This window comes from Cotesia typhae, unplaced genomic scaffold, assembly GCF_013202065.1.
Source record: "Cotesia typhae breed Kobodo isofemale line unplaced genomic scaffold, CoteBio_Ctyphae contig_22, whole genome shotgun sequence".
Taxonomy (NCBI): domain Eukaryota; kingdom Metazoa; phylum Arthropoda; class Insecta; order Hymenoptera; family Braconidae; genus Cotesia; species Cotesia typhae.
The window spans coordinates 3,815,786-3,834,906 of record NW_027423728.1 but is presented as its reverse complement, the minus strand read 5'-3'; the positions used below and the strand labels follow the sequence as shown (position 1 = coordinate 3,834,906).

General features: G+C 32.1%; 6 protein-coding genes across 9 annotated transcripts in view; 1 reads left to right on the top strand and 5 right to left on the bottom strand.

Annotated features, from left to right (window-relative positions):
• LOC141523922 (A disintegrin and metalloproteinase with thrombospondin motifs 15) overlaps positions 1-19,121 on the top strand; it is a 97,628-nt gene that overhangs the window by 52,366 nt on the left and 26,141 nt on the right. The gene's annotated exons all lie outside the window — the stretch shown is intronic.
• LOC141523929 (uncharacterized) lies at positions 997-3,989 on the bottom strand. Its single transcript, XM_074237510.1, has 4 exons — positions 2,481-3,989; positions 2,180-2,415; positions 1,685-2,095; positions 997-1,627 (listed from the first exon to the last, which is right to left on the bottom strand). The coding sequence occupies exons 1-4, from the start codon at positions 2,637-2,639 to the stop codon at positions 1,339-1,341; spliced, it is 1,095 nt and encodes a 364-aa protein (XP_074093611.1). The 5' UTR covers positions 2,640-3,989; the 3' UTR covers positions 997-1,338.
• On the bottom strand, positions 4,097-5,902 carry LOC141523925 (uncharacterized). 2 transcript variants are annotated; one of them, XM_074237505.1, is made up of 5 exons: positions 5,764-5,902; positions 5,557-5,697; positions 5,065-5,491; positions 4,578-4,994; positions 4,097-4,469 (listed from the first exon to the last, which is right to left on the bottom strand). In XM_074237505.1, exons 1-5 carry the CDS (start codon positions 5,804-5,806, stop codon positions 4,196-4,198), a joined length of 1,302 nt encoding a protein of 433 aa, XP_074093606.1. In that variant the 5' UTR covers positions 5,807-5,902; the 3' UTR covers positions 4,097-4,195. The 2 variants fall into 2 exon arrangements, with proteins under 2 accessions (XP_074093606.1, XP_074093605.1); XM_074237504.1 differs by having other exon boundaries at positions 4,097-4,994.
• On the bottom strand, positions 6,932-8,042 carry LOC141524035 (uncharacterized). Its single transcript, XM_074237680.1, has 4 exons — positions 7,784-8,042; positions 7,555-7,712; positions 7,299-7,524; positions 6,932-7,232 (listed from the first exon to the last, which is right to left on the bottom strand). Coding segments are annotated over exons 1-4 (672 nt in total). The 5' UTR covers positions 7,786-8,042; the 3' UTR covers positions 6,932-6,946.
• LOC141523930 (uncharacterized) lies at positions 7,956-9,430 on the bottom strand. Of its 2 annotated transcripts, XM_074237512.1 has the most exons (5): positions 8,820-9,430; positions 8,594-8,738; positions 8,376-8,513; positions 8,102-8,295; positions 7,956-8,022 (listed from the first exon to the last, which is right to left on the bottom strand). In XM_074237512.1, exons 1-5 carry the CDS (start codon positions 9,378-9,380, stop codon positions 7,990-7,992), a joined length of 1,071 nt encoding a protein of 356 aa, XP_074093613.1. In that variant the 5' UTR covers positions 9,381-9,430; the 3' UTR covers positions 7,956-7,989. The 2 variants fall into 2 exon arrangements, with proteins under 2 accessions (XP_074093613.1, XP_074093612.1); XM_074237511.1 differs by lacking the exon at positions 7,956-8,022 and having other exon boundaries at positions 8,051-8,295.
• On the bottom strand, positions 10,322-13,291 carry LOC141523924 (uncharacterized). The gene is made up of 7 exons (XM_074237503.1): positions 12,771-13,291; positions 12,529-12,673; positions 11,918-12,055; positions 11,657-11,847; positions 11,316-11,557; positions 10,825-11,247; positions 10,322-10,759 (listed from the first exon to the last, which is right to left on the bottom strand). Exons 1-7 carry the CDS (start codon positions 13,125-13,127, stop codon positions 10,471-10,473), a joined length of 1,785 nt encoding a protein of 594 aa, XP_074093604.1. The 5' UTR covers positions 13,128-13,291; the 3' UTR covers positions 10,322-10,470.

Below are 19,121 nucleotides of genomic sequence, written 5' to 3'. Positions count from 1 at the left end.
TGCACAAAAAGCTATCAATTAAAAAAAGTACCAAAATTTGACAGATCTAAGGGATAATTACGTCGATTGATATGTTTTACGTCACAGCGATAGGTGTAATGCTGGACGTCTTCCAGCAATTTTTTGGTCAACCGAATGGCATTTGAGAAATCTTCTTTAAACTCTCCTGGAGGTACTGAAAGAACTGAGCCTGCAAAAGGGCAATAAAAATTATGATCACTTTTATTGTTCCTTCATAATAAATCTTAAGACTTACGGTTGTGACATCGAGTCCCAGCTATTCGGGCAAAACGGATCATAGTGTACCTTTTTAAAAATGGTGTCATAACCAAGCGGAAGAAATTGAACAACCCCGCACGGAATGAACTGGTCTTGCCACAAAAATTGTGCTGATCCTCACTCTTAAAAATCAAAAGAATCAATAGAATTAATTACAATTAACATATTGTAAACCAAGTTGAAACACTTACGGCCATTTTTGTTCTCAATGTGCGTAAAAAGTCTTCGTAGACTGACGAAATCGATTGGTCATAGTGGTCATTCTGAATGAAATCAAGGAATCCCATAAAATAGGGGCAGAAGTGAACGAAATCAGTGAAATAATTATTGTGACGAAAGAACATTAATGATCTAACGACTGCGTCAATAGCACTGCGCTTATTTTCAATTTTTTTTATATAAGTCATCAAATCGAGAAATGATTCCGTGTAACCTACTTTCAGCTGATAGTCTTCCAGCGTTTTTATAAATTTGTAGAAATTCTTTGGCCAATAGTTGTCTTCCGAGGAATTGGCTATCGAATTCAGGTCTCCTAATATACCTGTAAGGTCGATTAGAATCTTTTTGAATTCTTTGTTACCTTCAGTAACATTGAGTATCTTGTTTCCTGGATTATAGTCGATAGCAGATCTTATGTTTAGGTTAAATACAAAAGAGTTGATTCGGTCTATGTCATAAATACCCGCAAAATCGATACCCAAAGACACATTTGTTACTGCGAAAAAGGTTAATACACACAAATAATCACGCGTAATCATGATTGGTTTTGGGTAACTAGCAAAAATTATTCTTCAGTAAAGAATGCGTAGTAATTACTGTTGGATAAAGAGGTACTGAATCAATATGAAAAAGATTGTTATTGATATCCATTGAAGTGTTCTTTATCGTTTTTACATTAGCTTCATCGTTACGACACAAATTGTGTAACTAAAAGTCGTTAGAGGTGTAAAATTGCTATAAAAGTTATTAGGTAGAGTAATTAATTTTTGTCACAAATACCAGATTACTTTTTTTTTATTTATTTGATTTATAGAATTTAATATTTTATTCATTTTGGACTCAGGCAGAACTTTTTTCATTAAAATACTGCGAAAGATTAAGATCAAACACTTTGAAAGCCAAAAATCCTCCATAGCCTTTGCGACCACGGTGAATAATCCCAACTCCTCCCAGAGGAAACTCAGGTTTCCCTTCGACATCTTGAGCATCAAAAAACGGCACCGTAGATTGGCCAGCATCTTTTACTAAATCCGAAGTCTGGAATTCGACATATTGGTTCGTCTTTGAATCAATAACATTCAACGATGATTTAGTTGGCAGGTCTGGCTGTGTTAGATCCAACTTATGCCTGAAAAAAAATAGTAGTTAGTATAACTTAAAACTATTTTACCGTACAAGTACGAACCTGAATCTAAAATACGTTGTGAAAATCCAACGAGTTTCATTAAGATTCATCAATTTCCTGTTAACAAAGTCAAAAGGAGTCACACGAATTTGTAACTGAATTAATCCAGTCTTTTTTGGATGTTCGTTCGAATCCCCAGCGAATCTGAACCTAACTCCAGTGACCACGAATCCTTTGGGTGCCATCAGATCATCAAAAGCGATGGTCTCTGGATGGGCATAGTCTTTGCCCAGTTTTATGCTATAATAGTTTAATTCATGCGTTGTAACATAAAATTTACGGTCTGTCTTGCGGTAGTGAACATCTTCAACCGGTATCCAAACGCCGGCTTCATTCGAGGTAAAATCTTTCTCCTTTATCTGGACGTGAATCATGTTCCCCCATTCGACGAATCTGACTCCTGCGACTACCCTGCAATTGCATCCATCATTATCATTAAAATCGCTGAAAGATTGTTCAGTTTATTATCAAAATAGATGAAAAAAAAATTCTGACTTGTTTTTGATGATATTGGTAACTTGCTCCCGAAAACTGATGGCGGTTACAGGATTTAACGAAGTAGGATTGCGTTTGATGCAAGTACACATACAGAAATCACAATAACGCGCTTGGTCCACGGAGTATCTACTGCTGACAATCTTCTTTGTACCATCGCAGAATGGATAGTTGTTACCATAAGCGGTATGCTGATTGCCTTTAATCCACTCGTAGCGTCGTGAACTATTTTTGTCCTAGAAATCATATGTGATTATTTTTCTTCATACATTAAATTTTGGAACTGTGAAAACACAAGCACCTTTTCACAAAGATTATATGCGGAGTGATTGTACGTGCAGGATTTAAATTCGTCACATGATGAGTAGAGTATTGAATCAACTTGGCTTAAATCACAATTATGATCGCATGACCCATAAAAACTTAAATATGATTCTGCGATAACGATAACTTGCATCATACCTCTTAATTGGAGATACGGCTTTCTGAACACTAAAATAAAGACATTATGATTATCATAGATAACTGAATCAATTTGGTTGGTTGGCTAATAGAAATAAAGCGATCAATATATACTGGTTTCTTTGAAATTTGCATCACATCTATAGACATGAGTGTTAATTCTATTGAGGAGGACTTTAGTCAGTCTGATGTTGTCTATTAATTCACTGAGAGACTCATTCTGACGCATCATTAACAATGGTGCAGCATTCACTGTTCACAAATAAGTTGTTTGAATTAATCAACAAAGATGTGACAATTAGTGATCTTTATACTCACAATTGAGACACCGTGCGTCGATAATGTCGATGTAGTAGAGCATTACATACTCTTTGAGATACGTGGCAACAACTTGATGATAGTAATCAAAAACTGCTTGGTTCAATGATGTTGTTTGCCCACAAACACTGACCCATTTGTCATCCTGTAATAATTTCCAATTTTTATCATGACTTAAAATTTACTTAAGAAATTTTCGTGGTTAATTGATACTTGCTTTGATCTCTGTCGTCAGTTTCTCAACAAATTCTCTGTATTCCTTGAGAATAATTTGCTTCTCATATTTGAATTGAACGTTTTGTCCAGCATTTGCATCAGTTGGACAGAATTGAAGCACATCTTGATCATCAGAAATATTATCGGCCCCCAATCTTAGCAGCGGCTTGACGTATGAATTTATTGATTCACTTATATTGAGTATCTTCGTCAATTTATCAGACAGCTTGGGATTCAAAGAAGAACCATTCTTACAGTCAAATTTCTCCAAAGCGGAAATAAAAGAAACTAAACCGCCCGATGATGACACATTTCGCGAATCAGCAGACATATTGTTTAACTCTATCAATATTTTTCTCAAATCATAGAATATCACTTTCAAAATATCCTCCTTCTCATCGCCGTTGATTGTCGCATTTTCCACTTGATAATATGACCACGCCCTTTCTTGAACATTATTAATAAATATTTCTACGCTACTGAAATTATGCAAATTCATTCCAATCGCGAAATTTTGCAAAAAAAAATATGGGATAAAAAACAAATAACTTTTAAAAATCATTCTCAATAACTAATTTATATCAATTCAGATCAACTATATTTTCATTCGATATTCAATACTGTTTTTTTTTTTTTTTTTTAATTCCGGAGTATCAATGTTCCACTAAATGAACAATTTTTAATTTTTCTATCCAATTTTATTACTTGTTTCGAAGTTACAGTAATTGTTTGAAGTTCTTAATGTTTTCATAGTCTTTAATTTAATGATATAGATAACACCTGATGATGATAATAATTAATTATTATTTATCGTTTTTCATGACGTCAATGAATTTTATCAACCACAAAAAATATTTGATCTATAATACATTTTGATTGAAAATTTTGAGGTCTGTTACCAATAGTCATACCTATTTACCTTTAATAACATTAAGAAATAATTTTAAAACATTCATTCTGATGAAAATTTTGATTTATTTTGTGCAATTGAACAAAAATAGTGAATAACATTAATGATTTTTAATGAAAGTATTTCGAAAGATTAAGATCGTAAATTTTGAATGCCAAAAATCCTCCATAACCTGCGCGACCACGATGGACAAGCCCGATTCCTCCTAAAGGGAACTCAGGTTTGCCCTCAACATCTTGAGCATCAAAAAATGGCACCGTAGATTGCCCAGCGTCTTTCAACAAATCAGAAGCTTGAAGTCTAACAAATTTGACCGGAGTTGAGTCTAGATCATTTACAGTTGATTTTGTTGGATTATCAGGATTTATCAGAGTTAATTCCTGTCTGTAAACAAAAACGGTTATTAACCACTTGAATAAATCAGAATTCGATGCATTATCTTTGCACTTTATCGTTTTCAAAATTTTTAAAAAGTTACTAAAATAAGCATACCTCCAGAAAGATTGATTTGGAATAACCCAATGGGTTAAGTTTTCATAGACTAGTCCTTTGACGTAATCATAAGGTGAGACACGAATTTCCAATTGAATCGCACCTGCCATACCTCGATCTTTATTGTAGTGATTTCGAGAAACTCCAAACCTGACACCCGTAACAACAAATCCTTCGGGTGCAATCATGTCGTCAAAGTTTACAAACTTGGCTTCGCCGTAATCCACTCCTTTAATCATCTGGCGCATGACTGAATTTCTGTTAATAACAAAGAACTTTTTAGGTATTCCAGATAGTGTGAATGTTTCCAGAGGTTTCCAATAAGCTTTACGAATTCCATAGGATTTTAATTGGCCTTCTTTGATCTGAACATGGATCAAGCTGCCCTTTTTAACGAATCTCACACCCATAACAACTCTGCAATGTCAAAAAATGATGAACCGCATATCAGGAGATCGATTGCTACAAATATCAGAAATTAATTTACTCATTGGCTCGAATATCAGAAACCTGTTCCCTGAAACTGATTGCTGCAACTGCAAATTCGTCGTCTGATTGTTTGACACAAGAGCAAACGCAATAATCGCAACTACCACTCCTCAATAAATTGAAGTAGCTAGACACGCTCTTTAGGCTGCCATTGCATTGAACATGATCATCACCATAAGTGATATCTCCACTTTTGAACCAGTTAAGCCGCCGATGGCCTGTTCCTTTAGTGGATTCGCAGTAATCGATTGTGCTACCAATATAATGACAATCACGAAATTCATGACAATCTCGATGATTTATTGTTGTTTTTATACTATTCAAATTGCAATTGTGTGAACAATACCCATCAGTAGACATTTCTTTTTCCTCTATTATGATCGATTGAATCATATGATTCAATTCGAGATACAAATTACGGTTATCTAAAAAAATTAGAGTTAATCAGTAATCTATTACTAGACTAATAATGGCAATTCTGATTAATTACAACTGATTTTATGATGATCTGCATCACATCTATGCATGTAGTGGTTGGTTCTATTAAGCAGGATTTTGGTCAGTTTGATACTATCTCTTAACTCGCTGAGAGATTCGTTCTGACGTATCATTAACAATGGACCAGATTTCACTGTTGATAAATAAGTTTTTCGAATTAATCAACAGTGATGTGACAATTGGAGATTTTTGTACTTACAATTGAAGCACCTTGCATCGATAATGTCGATATAGTAGAGCATTACATACTCCTTAAGATATGTGGCAACAACTTGATAATAGTAATCGAAAACTGCTTGGTTCAATGATGTTTTTTGCCCACAAATATTGAACCGCTTCTCATCCTAGAATCAATCCTGATAATTTATCATAATTTGAAATTTTCTTAGAAAGTTTTTTCGTTTCATTGAAACTTACGTTGATTTCTATTGTTAGATACTTAATGAATTCTATGTATTCCTTGAGAACGATTTGCTTCTCATATTTGAATTGAACGTCATGCCCAGCACTTGCATCAGTTGGACAGAATTGAAGCACATCTTGATCATCAGAAATATTATCGGCCCCCAATTTTAACAGTGGCTCGACGTATGAATTTATTGCTTCACTTATATTGAATATCTTTGTCAATTTATCAGATAGTCTGGGATTCAGAGAAGAACCTTTTTGGCGATTAAGTCTTTCCAAAGTGGAAATAAAAGAAACTAAATCACCTGATGACAATACTTTCCGTGCATCGTCAGACATATTGTTTAACTCCGTCAATATTTTTCTCAAATCATAGAATATCGCTTTCAAAATATCCTTCTTCTTATCGCCGTTGATTGTCGCATTTTCCACTTGATAATATGACCACGCTCTTTCTTTAACATTATTAATAAATATTTCTATGCTACTTACATCATGCAAATTCATCCCATCGACCACTGTCGCGAGATTTTGCAGAAAAAAATATGAAATTAACACCAAATAGCTTTTAAGAATCATAGTTAGTTTTTTACACTTAAAAAAATTATAGTCTTTTGACAATGATTCACTTAACAACGTCACTAGACTTTTAAGGTGGTATTAATATCCTACTTTATTATCCATTGATTGTCTTATCTGTCACTACCATTAAAGTATCATCAGTTCTAGCTCCGACTATAATTACCACCACCATATTTTAATCCTCATACGCTTTGACGTAGCTTCTTTATTCAATACTTTTAGACTTAAACAAAACTTTGCTACTTCATTATTATCGTAATTTATGATCAAGAACAAAATTCACTAGTTATAAATTGTTTATATTTAACATCAATGAAAAACTACATAAAAAATGGAATATTACCAATTTATTGTCATTATTTTTATTTTTTATAATTTTAAAATTTATTAATTTATTTCGACTTGTCCTTGAAAAGCTCAGATAGATTTACATCAAAAATTCTGAAGGCCAAAAATCCCCCATAATTTTTCCAGCCACGATGTACAAGCCCGACCCCTCCTAACGGAAATTCTGGCTTACCCTCAACATCTTGAGCATCAAAAAACGGTACTGTTGATTGCCCCGCATCTTCTACCAAGTCTGAAGACCGGAATCTTACATATTGATTCGGCATTGAGTCGACAATATTTCCAGGTGATTCGGTTGGTAACATCGCATTTTCCAGAGTTTTTGGGAACCTGAAAATGATAGCATTGAATCAGTAACAATTGATTAAATCATACATCGCATAAAAAAATTTATACCTAATTGGAACTTCTTTCGGAGCCATCCAATGCGTTTTTTCGACGTTGACAAGCCCTTTGGCATAATCAAAAGGAGTCACACGAATTTGCAACTGAATACTTCCACTTTTGAATTTTGGATTTTCGAAGGAATCTTCAGCGAATCTGAACCTAATTCCGGTGACGACGTGATCTGTAGGAGCAATTACATCATCAAAATTGATAGATTCTGGGTGACCATAATCAACTCCTTAATTGAGCATATAATTCCCGGAATTATGCTTGCGTATGTAAGCTTGTAAGTGGTTATAATAATCGAAGTTTTCTAACTTCTTCCAATTAGCACCATCTGAAATGTTTGCGAAAAACGAACGTTCCTTTACCTGCACATGAATCATGTAATCTTTCTTTATAAACCTCACACCCACAACAACCCTGAAAAAGATTTGAATCATCATAAGAGGAGATAGAAAAAACTTTTAAACGATAATTAAAGAATATATTACATGTTGTTATAGATGTCCGTAACTTGTTCTCTGAAACTTATCGCGGCAACAACATTTTGTTTGGGTTGTGGCTTGGAGACACAAGTGCAGAGACAGTAATCACAATTGTTGGCAGATGAAGCTCTGTAGTAACTCCCTACGAATACTTCACTGTGATTACATGAACCTCGATAGTTACCGTAAATATAACCGTCATTACTCTTGAATCATTCGTAACGCTTTGAGCTTGAATTATTATCCTGAAAATTAATTTAGCATCATTTGAAGTTAAATTGAAGAAAAACTCCATCGAAAATGAGAAATAAGAAGTGGATATACCGCGAAACACATTTGGTAGCCACTGTAGATGTACTGGCAATCGAGAAATTGCTTACATTCGGGATGATTAGCGTAGGAGTACATAATCTTCAAATTACAATTATGCTTACACGAATTCTTATTGTTCAGTTCGTTCTCTGCGATAATCATAGTTTGAAAAAGGCGTTCTAATTCGTAGTAAGATTTACCGTTTGCTGTAAAAAGTGTAATAAGAATTAGTCATCAGTTGCTAGATAAAGATTCTAACTGATCATATTAATATTGTTTTAATTACTGTTGTTACGATAATCAGCGTCGCAAGCGTGGATAGAATAGTTAGTCGTTGCTAAAAATGTTCTTGTTAACTTTATATTTTCTGACAATTCATTCAGAGAATCGTTTTGACGAGTGATTAGCAGTGGCATCACATTCCCTGGTGACGTATCAATAAAAAATTCTATTTTTCAGTAAATTCGTTGAAATTATCGACTGATTAACTATCTTTGTACTCACAGTCAAGACATCTGGCATCAATAATGTCGATGAAGTAGAGCATTACATACTCTTTTAAATACGTGACAATAATGTGATGAAAGTAATCAAAAACGGCTTGATTCAATGAAGTTGTTAGTCCACAAGTATTGAATCTGTTTTTATACTGCAATTAATAGATTTTTTTTTATGAAAAGTTTACTTGGCTTGTGTTCTTTTCATTCAATGTTTCTTTGCTGACACTTACCTTGACCTCTGTCGTCAGTTTCTCAATAAATTCACTGTATTCCTTGAGAATGATCTGCTTTTCATATTCGAATTGATCGTTTTGTCCAGCGTTTGCATCAGTTGGACAGAATTGAAGCACATCTTGATCATCAGAAATATTATCGGCCCCCAATCTTAGCAGCGGCTCGACGTATGAATTTATTGTTTCACTTATATTGAGTATCTTCGTCAATTTATCAGACAGCTTGGAATTCAAAGAAGAACCATTCTTACGGTCAAATTTCTCCAAAGCGGAAATAAAAGAAACTAAACCGCCCGATGATGACACATTTCGCGAATCAGCAGACATATTGTTTAACTCTATCAATATTTTTCTCAAATCATAGAATATCACTTTAAAAATATCCTCCTTCTCATCGCCGTTGATTGCCGCATTTTCCACTTGATAATATGACCACGCTCTTTTATGAACCTTATTAATAAATATTTCTATGCTACTTAAATCATGCAAATTCATTCCAGTCGCGAGATTTTGGACAAAAAAACATATGAACAACACTAAATAACTTTTATAAATCATGATTGATTCATTTATGTTGTTTTAAAATTTTCAATTTTAAATTCATTCAACTCTTTCAATACTTATCGATATTCACTGCTTTACTTCTAGAGCGCTTTAGTAATATATACCCTGATAGCCAGCGCTTTCTCAGTAAGTGTTGACTTCCAGCAGTTACGGTTAATTTATACATCAAGTTGGCGGTAATTCTTCTCTCAACAACAGTTGTAAGCAAATTGACGGAAATCTACGGCCGCAACTTGAATACAAGTTAATAATCAAATTTGTAGTTAAATTTCCTTTCAACTTTACTACAATTTGAAGGAAATACTTGTAGAGCAAGTTTTGACGTCTATTTGCAGAGTAGGTTATAGGTAACTAATAGGTAATCGCTCGCTTTGCCAACTCTTTCCGTCAAGTTTGCTTTAAATTGCGGACGTAGATTGACAGTAAGTTATAGGTAAGGTGGCTATCAGGGTACTTCCTATTTATCTGAAACATACAAACAACACATGCAGCGCCACCTTTAAGTTATAATAGCCTCTGTTAATAATGATAAATAAATCTACTTGTGGCTTTTCTGAAAAAACACTTCTACTGTAATAATTAGGTAAGGTTCTAGACTCAAAATAGTTGTATCGTTATAATTGATGAATTTTAACATCATCCGACCTAACGTTTTAGTTCTTATCGGTCATATTTTATAGATTTTTAATTGACTTCTTTTGCTTTTTTAATTAATTGATTTCACCTTGTGAGTTCTAAATGCCTTTATCAAAGACTGTAACGATGTTATAATGGCGTCACATTAATTAAATATCATGTCTATCATGTTTCCATTACGTGTCTAATTAAAATCATCAATAATTAGTTCAAAAAAAAAATTATTAAACTTTGTATGTCAATCAACAAAATTCAATTCGTGAGATAAATTACTTGATCATAATTAAATAACATTTCCTATAATCTGATACTGTAAAAATAACTTATTTTTTTTTTTTTAATCATGATTTACAATAAAATTTTAGACAATAATTTTTCTACATATAAACTCTAAATAATAAATTTTATCAATATTCTTCAAGAATATCTAATAAAACAATGAAAGTCTTCAATGATCATATGTACCATTGAAATTATTCGTGAGATCTAGATCGAAAACTCTGAATGCCAAAAATCCTCCAAAGCCTTCTTGGCCACGATGAATAAGTCCAACTCCTCCTAGAGGGGCCTCATGTTCTTCTTCAGTTTCTTGAGCATCAAAAAACGGTACTGTTGATTGCCCGACGTCTTTCTTCAAATCCGAAGCCTTAAATTTGACGAACTGATCCGTTTTAGAGTCCAATTTATTCGTGGAGGACTTCGTCGGTAAATCTGGTTCCGCCAGCACCAATTCTTTCCTAAAAAAGGCAACAAATAAAATAAAAAATTGCAAATGAATTAAAAATTTCAATATTTTAAATACCTTGTTGCTTTTAATTCCGGAACAATCCACTTGGTCTGAGTGATGTCCTTCAACTTGCCAGTGAAGTAATCGAAAGGTGTCACTCGGATCTGCAACTGGATAGACCCATTGATTTTCTTGGGAAATCCTAACGAATCACCAGCGAATCTGAACCTTACTCCCGTGACAACGAATCCTTCGGGAGCCACCAAATCGTCAAAGTGGATTTCCTCGGGAAGGCCGTAGTCAATTCCCAATTGAAGTGGACTTTGAGTCTCGTCATCATTTATAACAAAGAGAGTTTTTTTCGAATAATCATAGAAGAATTTTTCAGTTTCTTTCCATGCACCGTGATCTATAAATCTTCTGGGCCTGATCTTTCCTTCTTTTATCTGGATATGGATCATTTGATCCTTCTTTATGAACCTTATTCCTACAACCACTCTGAAAAACGAAAGAATTTTTAATGAAAATCTCACAAAAATCATTTGCCATTAATCAAAAGTACTTACAAGTTTTTGCGCATGTCACTGACTTGGTCTCGGAAACTGATTGCAGCAATGACATCCCGGTTTTTAGACGGCTTTTTGACACAAGTACAAACGCAGTAATCGCACCAACGGAACTTGGTGAATGACAACTTACTGTACCTCTCAACAATATTATTCACGCAAAGATCTGTGGAATTGTCGCCGTAGAAAACACCTTTTTCATATACAACCCATTGGTAGAGTCTTGAACTTTTTGGATTAGCCTGACAGAGTTTAATCATGATATTCAATTACTTTTGTCAATCACAATAATAATAATAATAAAAATGAAATAAATAATTGATGACTTCGAAGCTACTTACTTCACAAATTTCGTAACTACCCTCAATATACTGACAATCCCGATAGTCCGCGCATTCGTCGAGATTGATCGTGGGTTTTATGGACTCTAAATCGCAATTGTGGCTGCAGGATTCGTCGGTAGTTAAGTCTTCTTCTCTGATAATCACCGTTTGCATCATTCTTTCCAGCTCGAGATGAGTTTTCTGTCGGTCTAAGAAATTCAAATACCATCAATAACTACATCAGGAATGATGCAACATCTAAAATGTATGAGTAATTACCTGTGGTGTTAAACTGGGGGTCGCATCTGAACATTGAATGCTTGATATTTTTGAGAACGGCCATGGTTTGGTTGATACTCATTCTGTAGGTGTTTTTTATTTCTTTTACATATTTTTTCATCCATGATTTTTGGTTTTCTAAGAGAAATGTTTTTAATTTAATTACAAAATCATTTTTAAAAGTATATCACACGGAAAAAAGAATAAGGGAAAAATTACAATATATAATGTAAAGTGGCGCTTCATATAAAAAACAGAAAAAATTACAGTTTCAGATTGTAATTATTACAAATTTTGTAAGAATTTTTTCATTCAGATTATCAAAAAAAAAATTATATATGGGTGTATTAGGCCATATAATACGGACAAATTTGGCAGAGTATGTCTTGATATGATTTGACATATCCATACTGGGTCTGATGTGGCCATATTTACGACTATATCAGGCTCAATATGTTCACATCAGGAAATTTTTTCACGAGTTTCATTTTCTGAATATTTAGAAGCAATGATATTTTGAAGATAATGTTTTTCTTGAATCAAGTAGTAACTTTTTTTTTTTTTTATATATAATTAAAAATTGAACTAAGTTGATTTATTTTAGTCATTACCGTTTGTACATCCAGCATGAATGACATTGAGGTGATAGATCATAACTGATTTTTTCAAGTACGCTGTCATAACCTCCCGGAAATAATCCAGCATTCCTTGGTGAAGTGGAGTTGATTTGTGACAAAACCTGTGTTGGATTCCGCCCTGTAATAATTAATTTTTATCAATTAATATTAAAACATTCATACAAAATTAAAATTCCAATATTCTCAAAAAACTCTATGTATTTTTCAAAACTTACTGTCATCTGCGCTGCAATATTATCAAGCAATTTCAAGTACTCTTCATCAATTCCTTCATGCGGAAACCGTTCATCAGTGTTAACAAATATCAAAAATTTTGGTACAAATGAGCAAAGATCATGTTTATTATCAAAAAAAATTTTTTTTATGCCAAAAATCGAGTCTACGGGAACATCGATCATTCTAAGTCTTTCGCTGATTGTTCCCGTGAAAGAGCTCAAGAAGCATGGTGGGAAATAATTGTGCTTCATTTTTTCTCTATCGAACATCTTGAGAAATTCCGGTAAATCCAAGGGCCAAAAATCACCCTTAGAATCGGTTGTGACAGCATTCAATTCTTCTAGAACTGTAACCATATGGTTGAAAACTTCTTTCAAAACTCGATATTTTTCTTCGTCGGTCACATTTTTCACAAGTTCTACCGCTAGAATTTTGTCGTGGATTGCATCTACATATTTGCTAACTTCATTTATATTATAAATATCTTTCACGGCGATCGATGTGGTTTGCGAGATAAATACTGCAAGAAATGTAAAAAAACAAGTGCAGCTTTTTAAAATCATTTTTTTTTTAATTCTATGCTATACTCATGAAAAAAAAAAAAAATTTAATTGAATATCAGAGACTTAATCACCGACTTATCGAACACTAGTAGTTCTTACCGTGAGTATTTTTATAACTATAAGTCATTAATTGTACTTATGATTATAATTAGAGCCGACCTAGAATTTTCAATAATCGAGTTTCCTACATTACATGATATGCGTTCATTGTAATTATGATTAAGAAATGTCGTCGTTCGATTTTTTGGGTAATCAAAATTTTTGTGTGTGATTGGGATTGACTTGTTTTATTTATTTTTTAATTCATTATCAAATAAAAATTAAAGTAAGTTGTGGAGTGTTTTATCTAATTGGGTATTCATAGGAAACATATTACGGTCTCAAAGACAAAAAGTGTTTCTAGTTTAATAGTACACGGAAAAAAAAAATGGGGAGCAAAGCGAGCTTTAAGAATAGAAGTATTGACTTAAAATTTTCTGACTGTATGTAATTTTTAACCGAGAAAATATTACAATGAAGAGAAAAAAAAATCCTATTTTTGACAATTTGGATAATTTTAAAAAATTTTAAGTGACTTCAGAAATTTTTTTTAACCTTAATTATATTTTTATTCTTAGTATAAGCTTGCATTTTATTGCTTATATTTAAAAAAAAAATAAAATCTACGTGAATAATGATTAATATAATATTTTTTTGAAATTACGTAACATTGAAACGATAAAAAATTCCCTGCGAAGTAGTAGAAAAAACCTAAAGTCAGGCTTACCAGGCAGTTATATTAAAAAATTATTTTTCTTCACTAAGATTAAAAATAAAAATAAAATTAATTAACTTAGCCAAAAAAAAATGGAAATAAATTAAAAATGCATAAACATATCCGAACATAAAATATCTGAAATAAATAAAAAATTATTAATATTATTTAGATTGTCGCGATTCGATGCAGACCGTTAATAGTTTTATATTTTAGTACTCTCATAGCCACCTGATCACATATTAATCTCCGTATTAATGTAACTACCATATAGCGTGTCACATAAAATATATTTATATGAGTGTATATGATCTCTGGATTCCATAAGTGGGAAGCGGAACGGAGATGAAGAATATAATAAAGAATGAAGAATAGATGTATGACAAAGAAGAGAAGAGAAGGATATCTGAACAGCGAGATGAGATGAGATGAGATGAGAGTAAAAGGAATGCGAAAAAAATAAAAGATTTAAAGAGTATTCAGCGCCTGGGGCAAGTGATTTAAAAGTGAGAGGAAGATAAGCTCGAATAAAGCCCTCGCTGAAGCGAGAAGGAGCCAAGAAGGAAAAGATTAACGAAGGAACGTGTACTCTGTAGACTGCGTGGCGTCTATACTGCCAGTGTAATACCACAACAGGTGGACCCACCAAATTCACGCTCACTTGTTTACAATTTATGTTGTATTATCAATTTAAGTATGTTATATATCATATCGGTAGAGCTGGGGACACTTTTTCGTGCTCGTTCCCTCGAACTTATGCTCATCCCGGGTCACAAGTCGTTTTTACGCGTTATGTCATTCTCTTTCCTCTCTTTAGATTCTAAGTAATCTGATGATACTTCACGGAAATGAATTACTGCTTTTGCCGGTTAATTTGTTTTTTATTTATGAGCTGAGTTCATGGGAATTTTTTTAAAGTATTCTTCAGAAATAAATCTCTTAAATTTATTAATTTTAATAAATTAACTGGATGTAAACACTCAATTACATTTTTAAAATAACGCAGAGTTATTAAGTGTTTGTTGTAAATTGATGTTTGTTGTTAACGTGATGTTAACTGCAGCGTGTAGGTTGGTGTGTTATGTCGGTTGGCGCGCCGGCAGATGTTGACTTCGGGAAATGAAATGCAGAGTGCGCGTGAGTCGCTGCACCTCTAGTGAGGTTGATTGCGGACTTACCACACGTTCTGGCGCGAACATGTGGTATTTATGCAACAGTTTCTCATACATAATTTTGTAAATACTGTGACATTTTAAAACACTATTTTTATATTTATTAGGTTTTCAATCCTTTTATTTGACAAAAAAATTCTTACAATGCTTTTAGCTAGTAAAATTAACTTAAATAAAAAAAAATTACTTAGTTCAAGAAATTTTTTGCTTGATTAAAAATATCAAAACTATTTTTTTAGTTCGAGTATTCTTCTTTAATCAAGTTAACTTTTTTTTTTCTTCAGTGTAGTTATTTGTAATTAAAAGAATATTATCGGTAAATTTAGATGTTAACCATAATTTAAACATGTTTTTTATAAAATATTAACAAAAAATGGTAATTTCTATTACAAACAAAAAAAAAGATTAAATACTTTAGATTGAGTATGATAAGTTTTAGTAAAATGTAATTAATATATTCGTAGTATTTAAGATAAAAAATTATGTTAATGTAACAAATAATAATTTGATTATCTTTAATACTAAAAAATATTTAATTATATTTAAGTAGACCTTATTATCTATTTACAGTAAAAAAGAGATTATTTGTTACGATTTTTTCAAATGCTTAATTGTATTTTTATTTATGGAAAAAGCATTTTTTATTCATATTTATAAAAAAATTTATTATAATATTAATTACTACAAAAACTCATTTGTGAAATTTGATATTTTTCATTTTATCATAAATATCCTTCAACTCGGCATAATTACTCGCCAGTACCTTATAATCTTTATCATTCTTAAATCACATAAATCTTTAAACGCAAAAATTGTGATTCACCATAAAAATTAAATTTTTTTGATACTTAAAAAAATAAATAAAAGTATTAATTAACACGATAATGTCAATGAAAGCGAAATTGAGTCTTGGATCTTGATGGATCTATTACTTCTCCGCCTATCAAACCTCAACAACATAATCATAAAAGCGCAATGATTTGTCGTGATGTACGCAATACGATGAACTTTCGCCGATCAAAAATTATATAGCAGAAAATTTATTCGTAACTTTCTATCCATTGAGCATTAAAATTTTATTTAATTTTTTTATTATTTATTATTTATTATTATTCCACACAACTCATTATAATTACAATTATAATTGTAAAATAAATAAAAATGATGAAAAATTTATTTTATGTAAATATTTTAAAAAAAGTAAAGGTGAAGGTACAAAACCGGAATAAATTATAAAACATTTAGGGTCCGCACGAATTCGGTTTTCGGTATTGCAGGGCATTGTCCTCGTGGGCGTGTATCTTAATACCCAGGGTATCAAGTATGAAGTATAGAGTATGTAAAAGTTTAAAGTAATGGTACTTGTACTGCATAACAGGAGATTGTACACGATCTGGCAAAGAAGCTAAGAACCGATGCATACATGAGTAGTAGTCTTTTATATCTTGCGTCTTGTCTTGTGTCTTATGTGTATCGATATGAGCGTGTGTTATATTATATCAATGGCCGCGAGCTTGAGGTTCGCAAGTGAAGAGACGGGTTCGACACATAACATCATTTTGCATATCCGTATCCATATCCATACACATACACATACACATACACAGATACATATATACAGATAAAAACACTGTATCGATATACAGACGCTCGTTGAATCTGTTAAGCACGATGAACCTGGTGATCATGAAGAAATTTCAGTAATCACAGGGCCATTTTACTTTTCGTCGATCATTCCGTATGCAAAAAATGATAAATGCCGAGATATAAGCCTGGTTTTCATGATGCATATTCGAGATGCGGAGGCTTCTTCAGGATTCAGGATTTCGGAGCTTGCTGCCGGAGGAGATATTAAAGGATAGACCGAGGAAATAAAAAAAAATTCTTATGATTATTTATTAAGTTAGTTGTTTAGTTAATTAAAATTTTAATTGACTTTTATATTTATGCTCAAGTTAATTGATTATACTATAATTTAATTATAAAACTTATTTCCGGGGACGAAATAAAATTTTTTTAAAAAATAATTTCTCTTGATTAAAGTCAATTTTTTTTATAAATAAAAATTACATAATTTTATTTAATCAAATTTTATGAATTAAATTTGAAATTATAAATAAAATTTGATATTAAACAGAGTAAGTTTTTCATCGAATTAAAATTTCCACGACCAACTTTATTGACAAAAACAATTTTAATAAATAGTTTCCAGTGTAAAAAAAATTTAACCGCAATCTAATAGTCTGTATACTTTATAATAATTTAATTCAATCATAAATTTCTCTTGATTTTAAACGGAAAAAATTATTAAACGAGTACAATTTATTTAGAGTTACATGTACAAAGAAACCACAAAACAATATGCTATGATATACAACATATATATATATATATATATATATATATATATATATATATATATATATATATATATATATATAGAATTTAAATTGAGTTAAATTTTTCTTAAAAAGCTTATTGAGGAGAAATAAGAGTCGGTCTTGAGAGTTCTCCTACCGATTTAATCTTCCTTGTAACCGCGAGTGCCTTGGTGGCTTCTCGGAGGTCGTTCGTTATAAATTATCCAGTCCCGATGTGTGTTGTATAAATGTATATAATGCAATGTAAGGGCAAACCGAGCACGAGTAGAGAGTAAGTGCAAGTGTAAGTTAAAGAGTACGATAGTAAGAGCTAAAGAGTAATGAATCAACTCGAAGCTCTTAGGATACTGAATACTCCTCTCGGGATTTATCGAGTTCTCATAAAATCATAGGCGAAATAAGTACTGATTAATTCTCACATGTCTTATTAATGTTTACCACTTACTTACTTCACATCCGTTTGACTCTATTAATTTTTTTTTATTTCCGATTTTGGTTTTCTATTTCTCCGATCTGTAATTTTTAGGCTTATTATCATTAATTGCAATTTTTTGAGTTACGACACTGACAAAAAAATTAACTTGATTCAAAAATAAAAATTTGAAACTAAGATGATTTTTTAGCTTAAAAAAAATAATAATAATACTATCAAAAAGTCGAATTATGTGGCTTAAAAATGAATATTTATTATTGTTGCTGTAACGAATCAATTAATGTTTATGAATATATTATTATATCGCTAATTGTAATTAATCCTTAACAACTTCTTCATGAAAAAAATAAAAAAAAAAGTATTCTACGAAATTAATTCGGCAATCTATCCTGAAGAAACTCAATTGATAACGGTTCGTTGTTATTGGATGTTAATATATGTAGGAATTCATTAATTTTTTTTTTTTTTTTTTTTTTTTTCGGATAGTTACTTGTAATTCTCGGCAAGGCACTCACGTATGCATATAGATGGTCTCTGACTATTCCTATTTATAGAGAGGTTATTTAAATTTTCGATTCGATGAATAATTTAGAGTTTTGTTTGAGTCGGCAAATTAACCGAGTTAGATTTAATAAGTCAGTGATAATGATGATAAAAAAAAAATTATTTAATTGAAGAAAAAAGGTTGAAGTTGGAGTTGTAGTTGAAGTCAGATCCGAGGATAAAAAGAATTTTCCAGGTGTGTGTCAAGCTTCCAATCTATCCGGACATGTAACGTCACGGCGTTATAAAGGTCGAGATCCACCTCGAAACCAGTTTCGCGAGACAACTGACTCGGAGAAGAGTTAAGTCCTAAGTAGAAACCTGTCCGGTCGAGTAGAGTGTGGTGTTATGTGTTCGATTCGGACCCGGACTCGGAGTTTCCTACTGACCACCGAGTTAAGATATTTAATTACGCTTCTATCGATCCTCCATTCTTCGTTCCTCATTCGCATTCTTACTCCTATTCTTAGCGTTATTAATTATTTTATTACTTAATTACTTAAA

What these genes read in the sequence shown, in the direction of transcription:
- LOC141523924 (XM_074237503.1), bottom strand. Translation starts at nt 13,127, where the DNA reads ATGGTTACAGTTCTAGAAGAATTGAATGCTGTCACAACCGATTCTAAG. An exon ending in ATATTGCAGCGCAGATGACA is followed by an intron (nt 12,674 to 12,770) that starts GTAAGTTTTGAA and finishes TAATTATTACAG; the next exon opens with GGCGGAATCCAACACAGGTT. An exon ending in CCGGAATTAAAAGCAACAAG is followed by an intron (nt 10,760 to 10,824) that starts GTATTTAAAATA and finishes TGCCTTTTTTAG; the next exon opens with GAAAGAATTGGTGCTGGCGG.
- LOC141523929 (XM_074237510.1), bottom strand. Translation starts at nt 2,639, where the DNA reads ATGATGCAAGTTATCGTTATCGCAGAATCATATTTAAGTTTTTATGGG. An exon ending in ACCAATATCATCAAAAACAA is followed by an intron (nt 2,096 to 2,179) that starts GTCAGAATTTTT and finishes ATGCAATTGCAG; the next exon opens with GGTAGTCGCAGGAGTCAGAT. An exon ending in ACAACGTATTTTAGATTCAG is followed by an intron (nt 1,628 to 1,684) that starts GTTCGTACTTGT and finishes ATTTTTTTTCAG; the next exon opens with GCATAAGTTGGATCTAACAC.
- LOC141524035 (XM_074237680.1), bottom strand. An exon ending in AGCTTACATACGCAAGCATA is followed by an intron (nt 7,525 to 7,554) that starts ATTCCGGGAATT and finishes TCAATTAAGGAG; the next exon opens with TTGATTATGGTCACCCAGAA. An exon ending in CCGAAAGAAGTTCCAATTAG is followed by an intron (nt 7,233 to 7,298) that starts GTATAAATTTTT and finishes TATCATTTTCAG; the next exon opens with GTTCCCAAAAACTCTGGAAA.
- LOC141523930 (XM_074237511.1), bottom strand. Translation starts at nt 9,380, where the DNA reads ATGATTTATAAAAGTTATTTAGTGTTGTTCATATGTTTTTTTGTCCAA. An exon ending in TGATGCCAGATGTCTTGACT is followed by an intron (nt 8,514 to 8,593) that starts GTGAGTACAAAG and finishes ATACGTCACCAG; the next exon opens with GGAATGTGATGCCACTGCTA. An exon ending in CGCTGATTATCGTAACAACA is followed by an intron (nt 8,296 to 8,375) that starts GTAATTAAAACA and finishes CACTTTTTACAG; the next exon opens with CAAACGGTAAATCTTACTAC.
- LOC141523925 (XM_074237504.1), bottom strand. Translation starts at nt 5,806, where the DNA reads ATGCTCTACTATATCGACATTATCGATGCAAGGTGCTTCAATT. An exon ending in CGATGCAAGGTGCTTCAATT is followed by an intron (nt 5,698 to 5,763) that starts GTAAGTACAAAA and finishes ATTTATCAACAG; the next exon opens with TGAAATCTGGTCCATTGTTA. An exon ending in AGATCATCATAAAATCAGTT is followed by an intron (nt 5,492 to 5,556) that starts GTAATTAATCAG and finishes TAATTTTTTTAG; the next exon opens with ATAACCGTAATTTGTATCTC.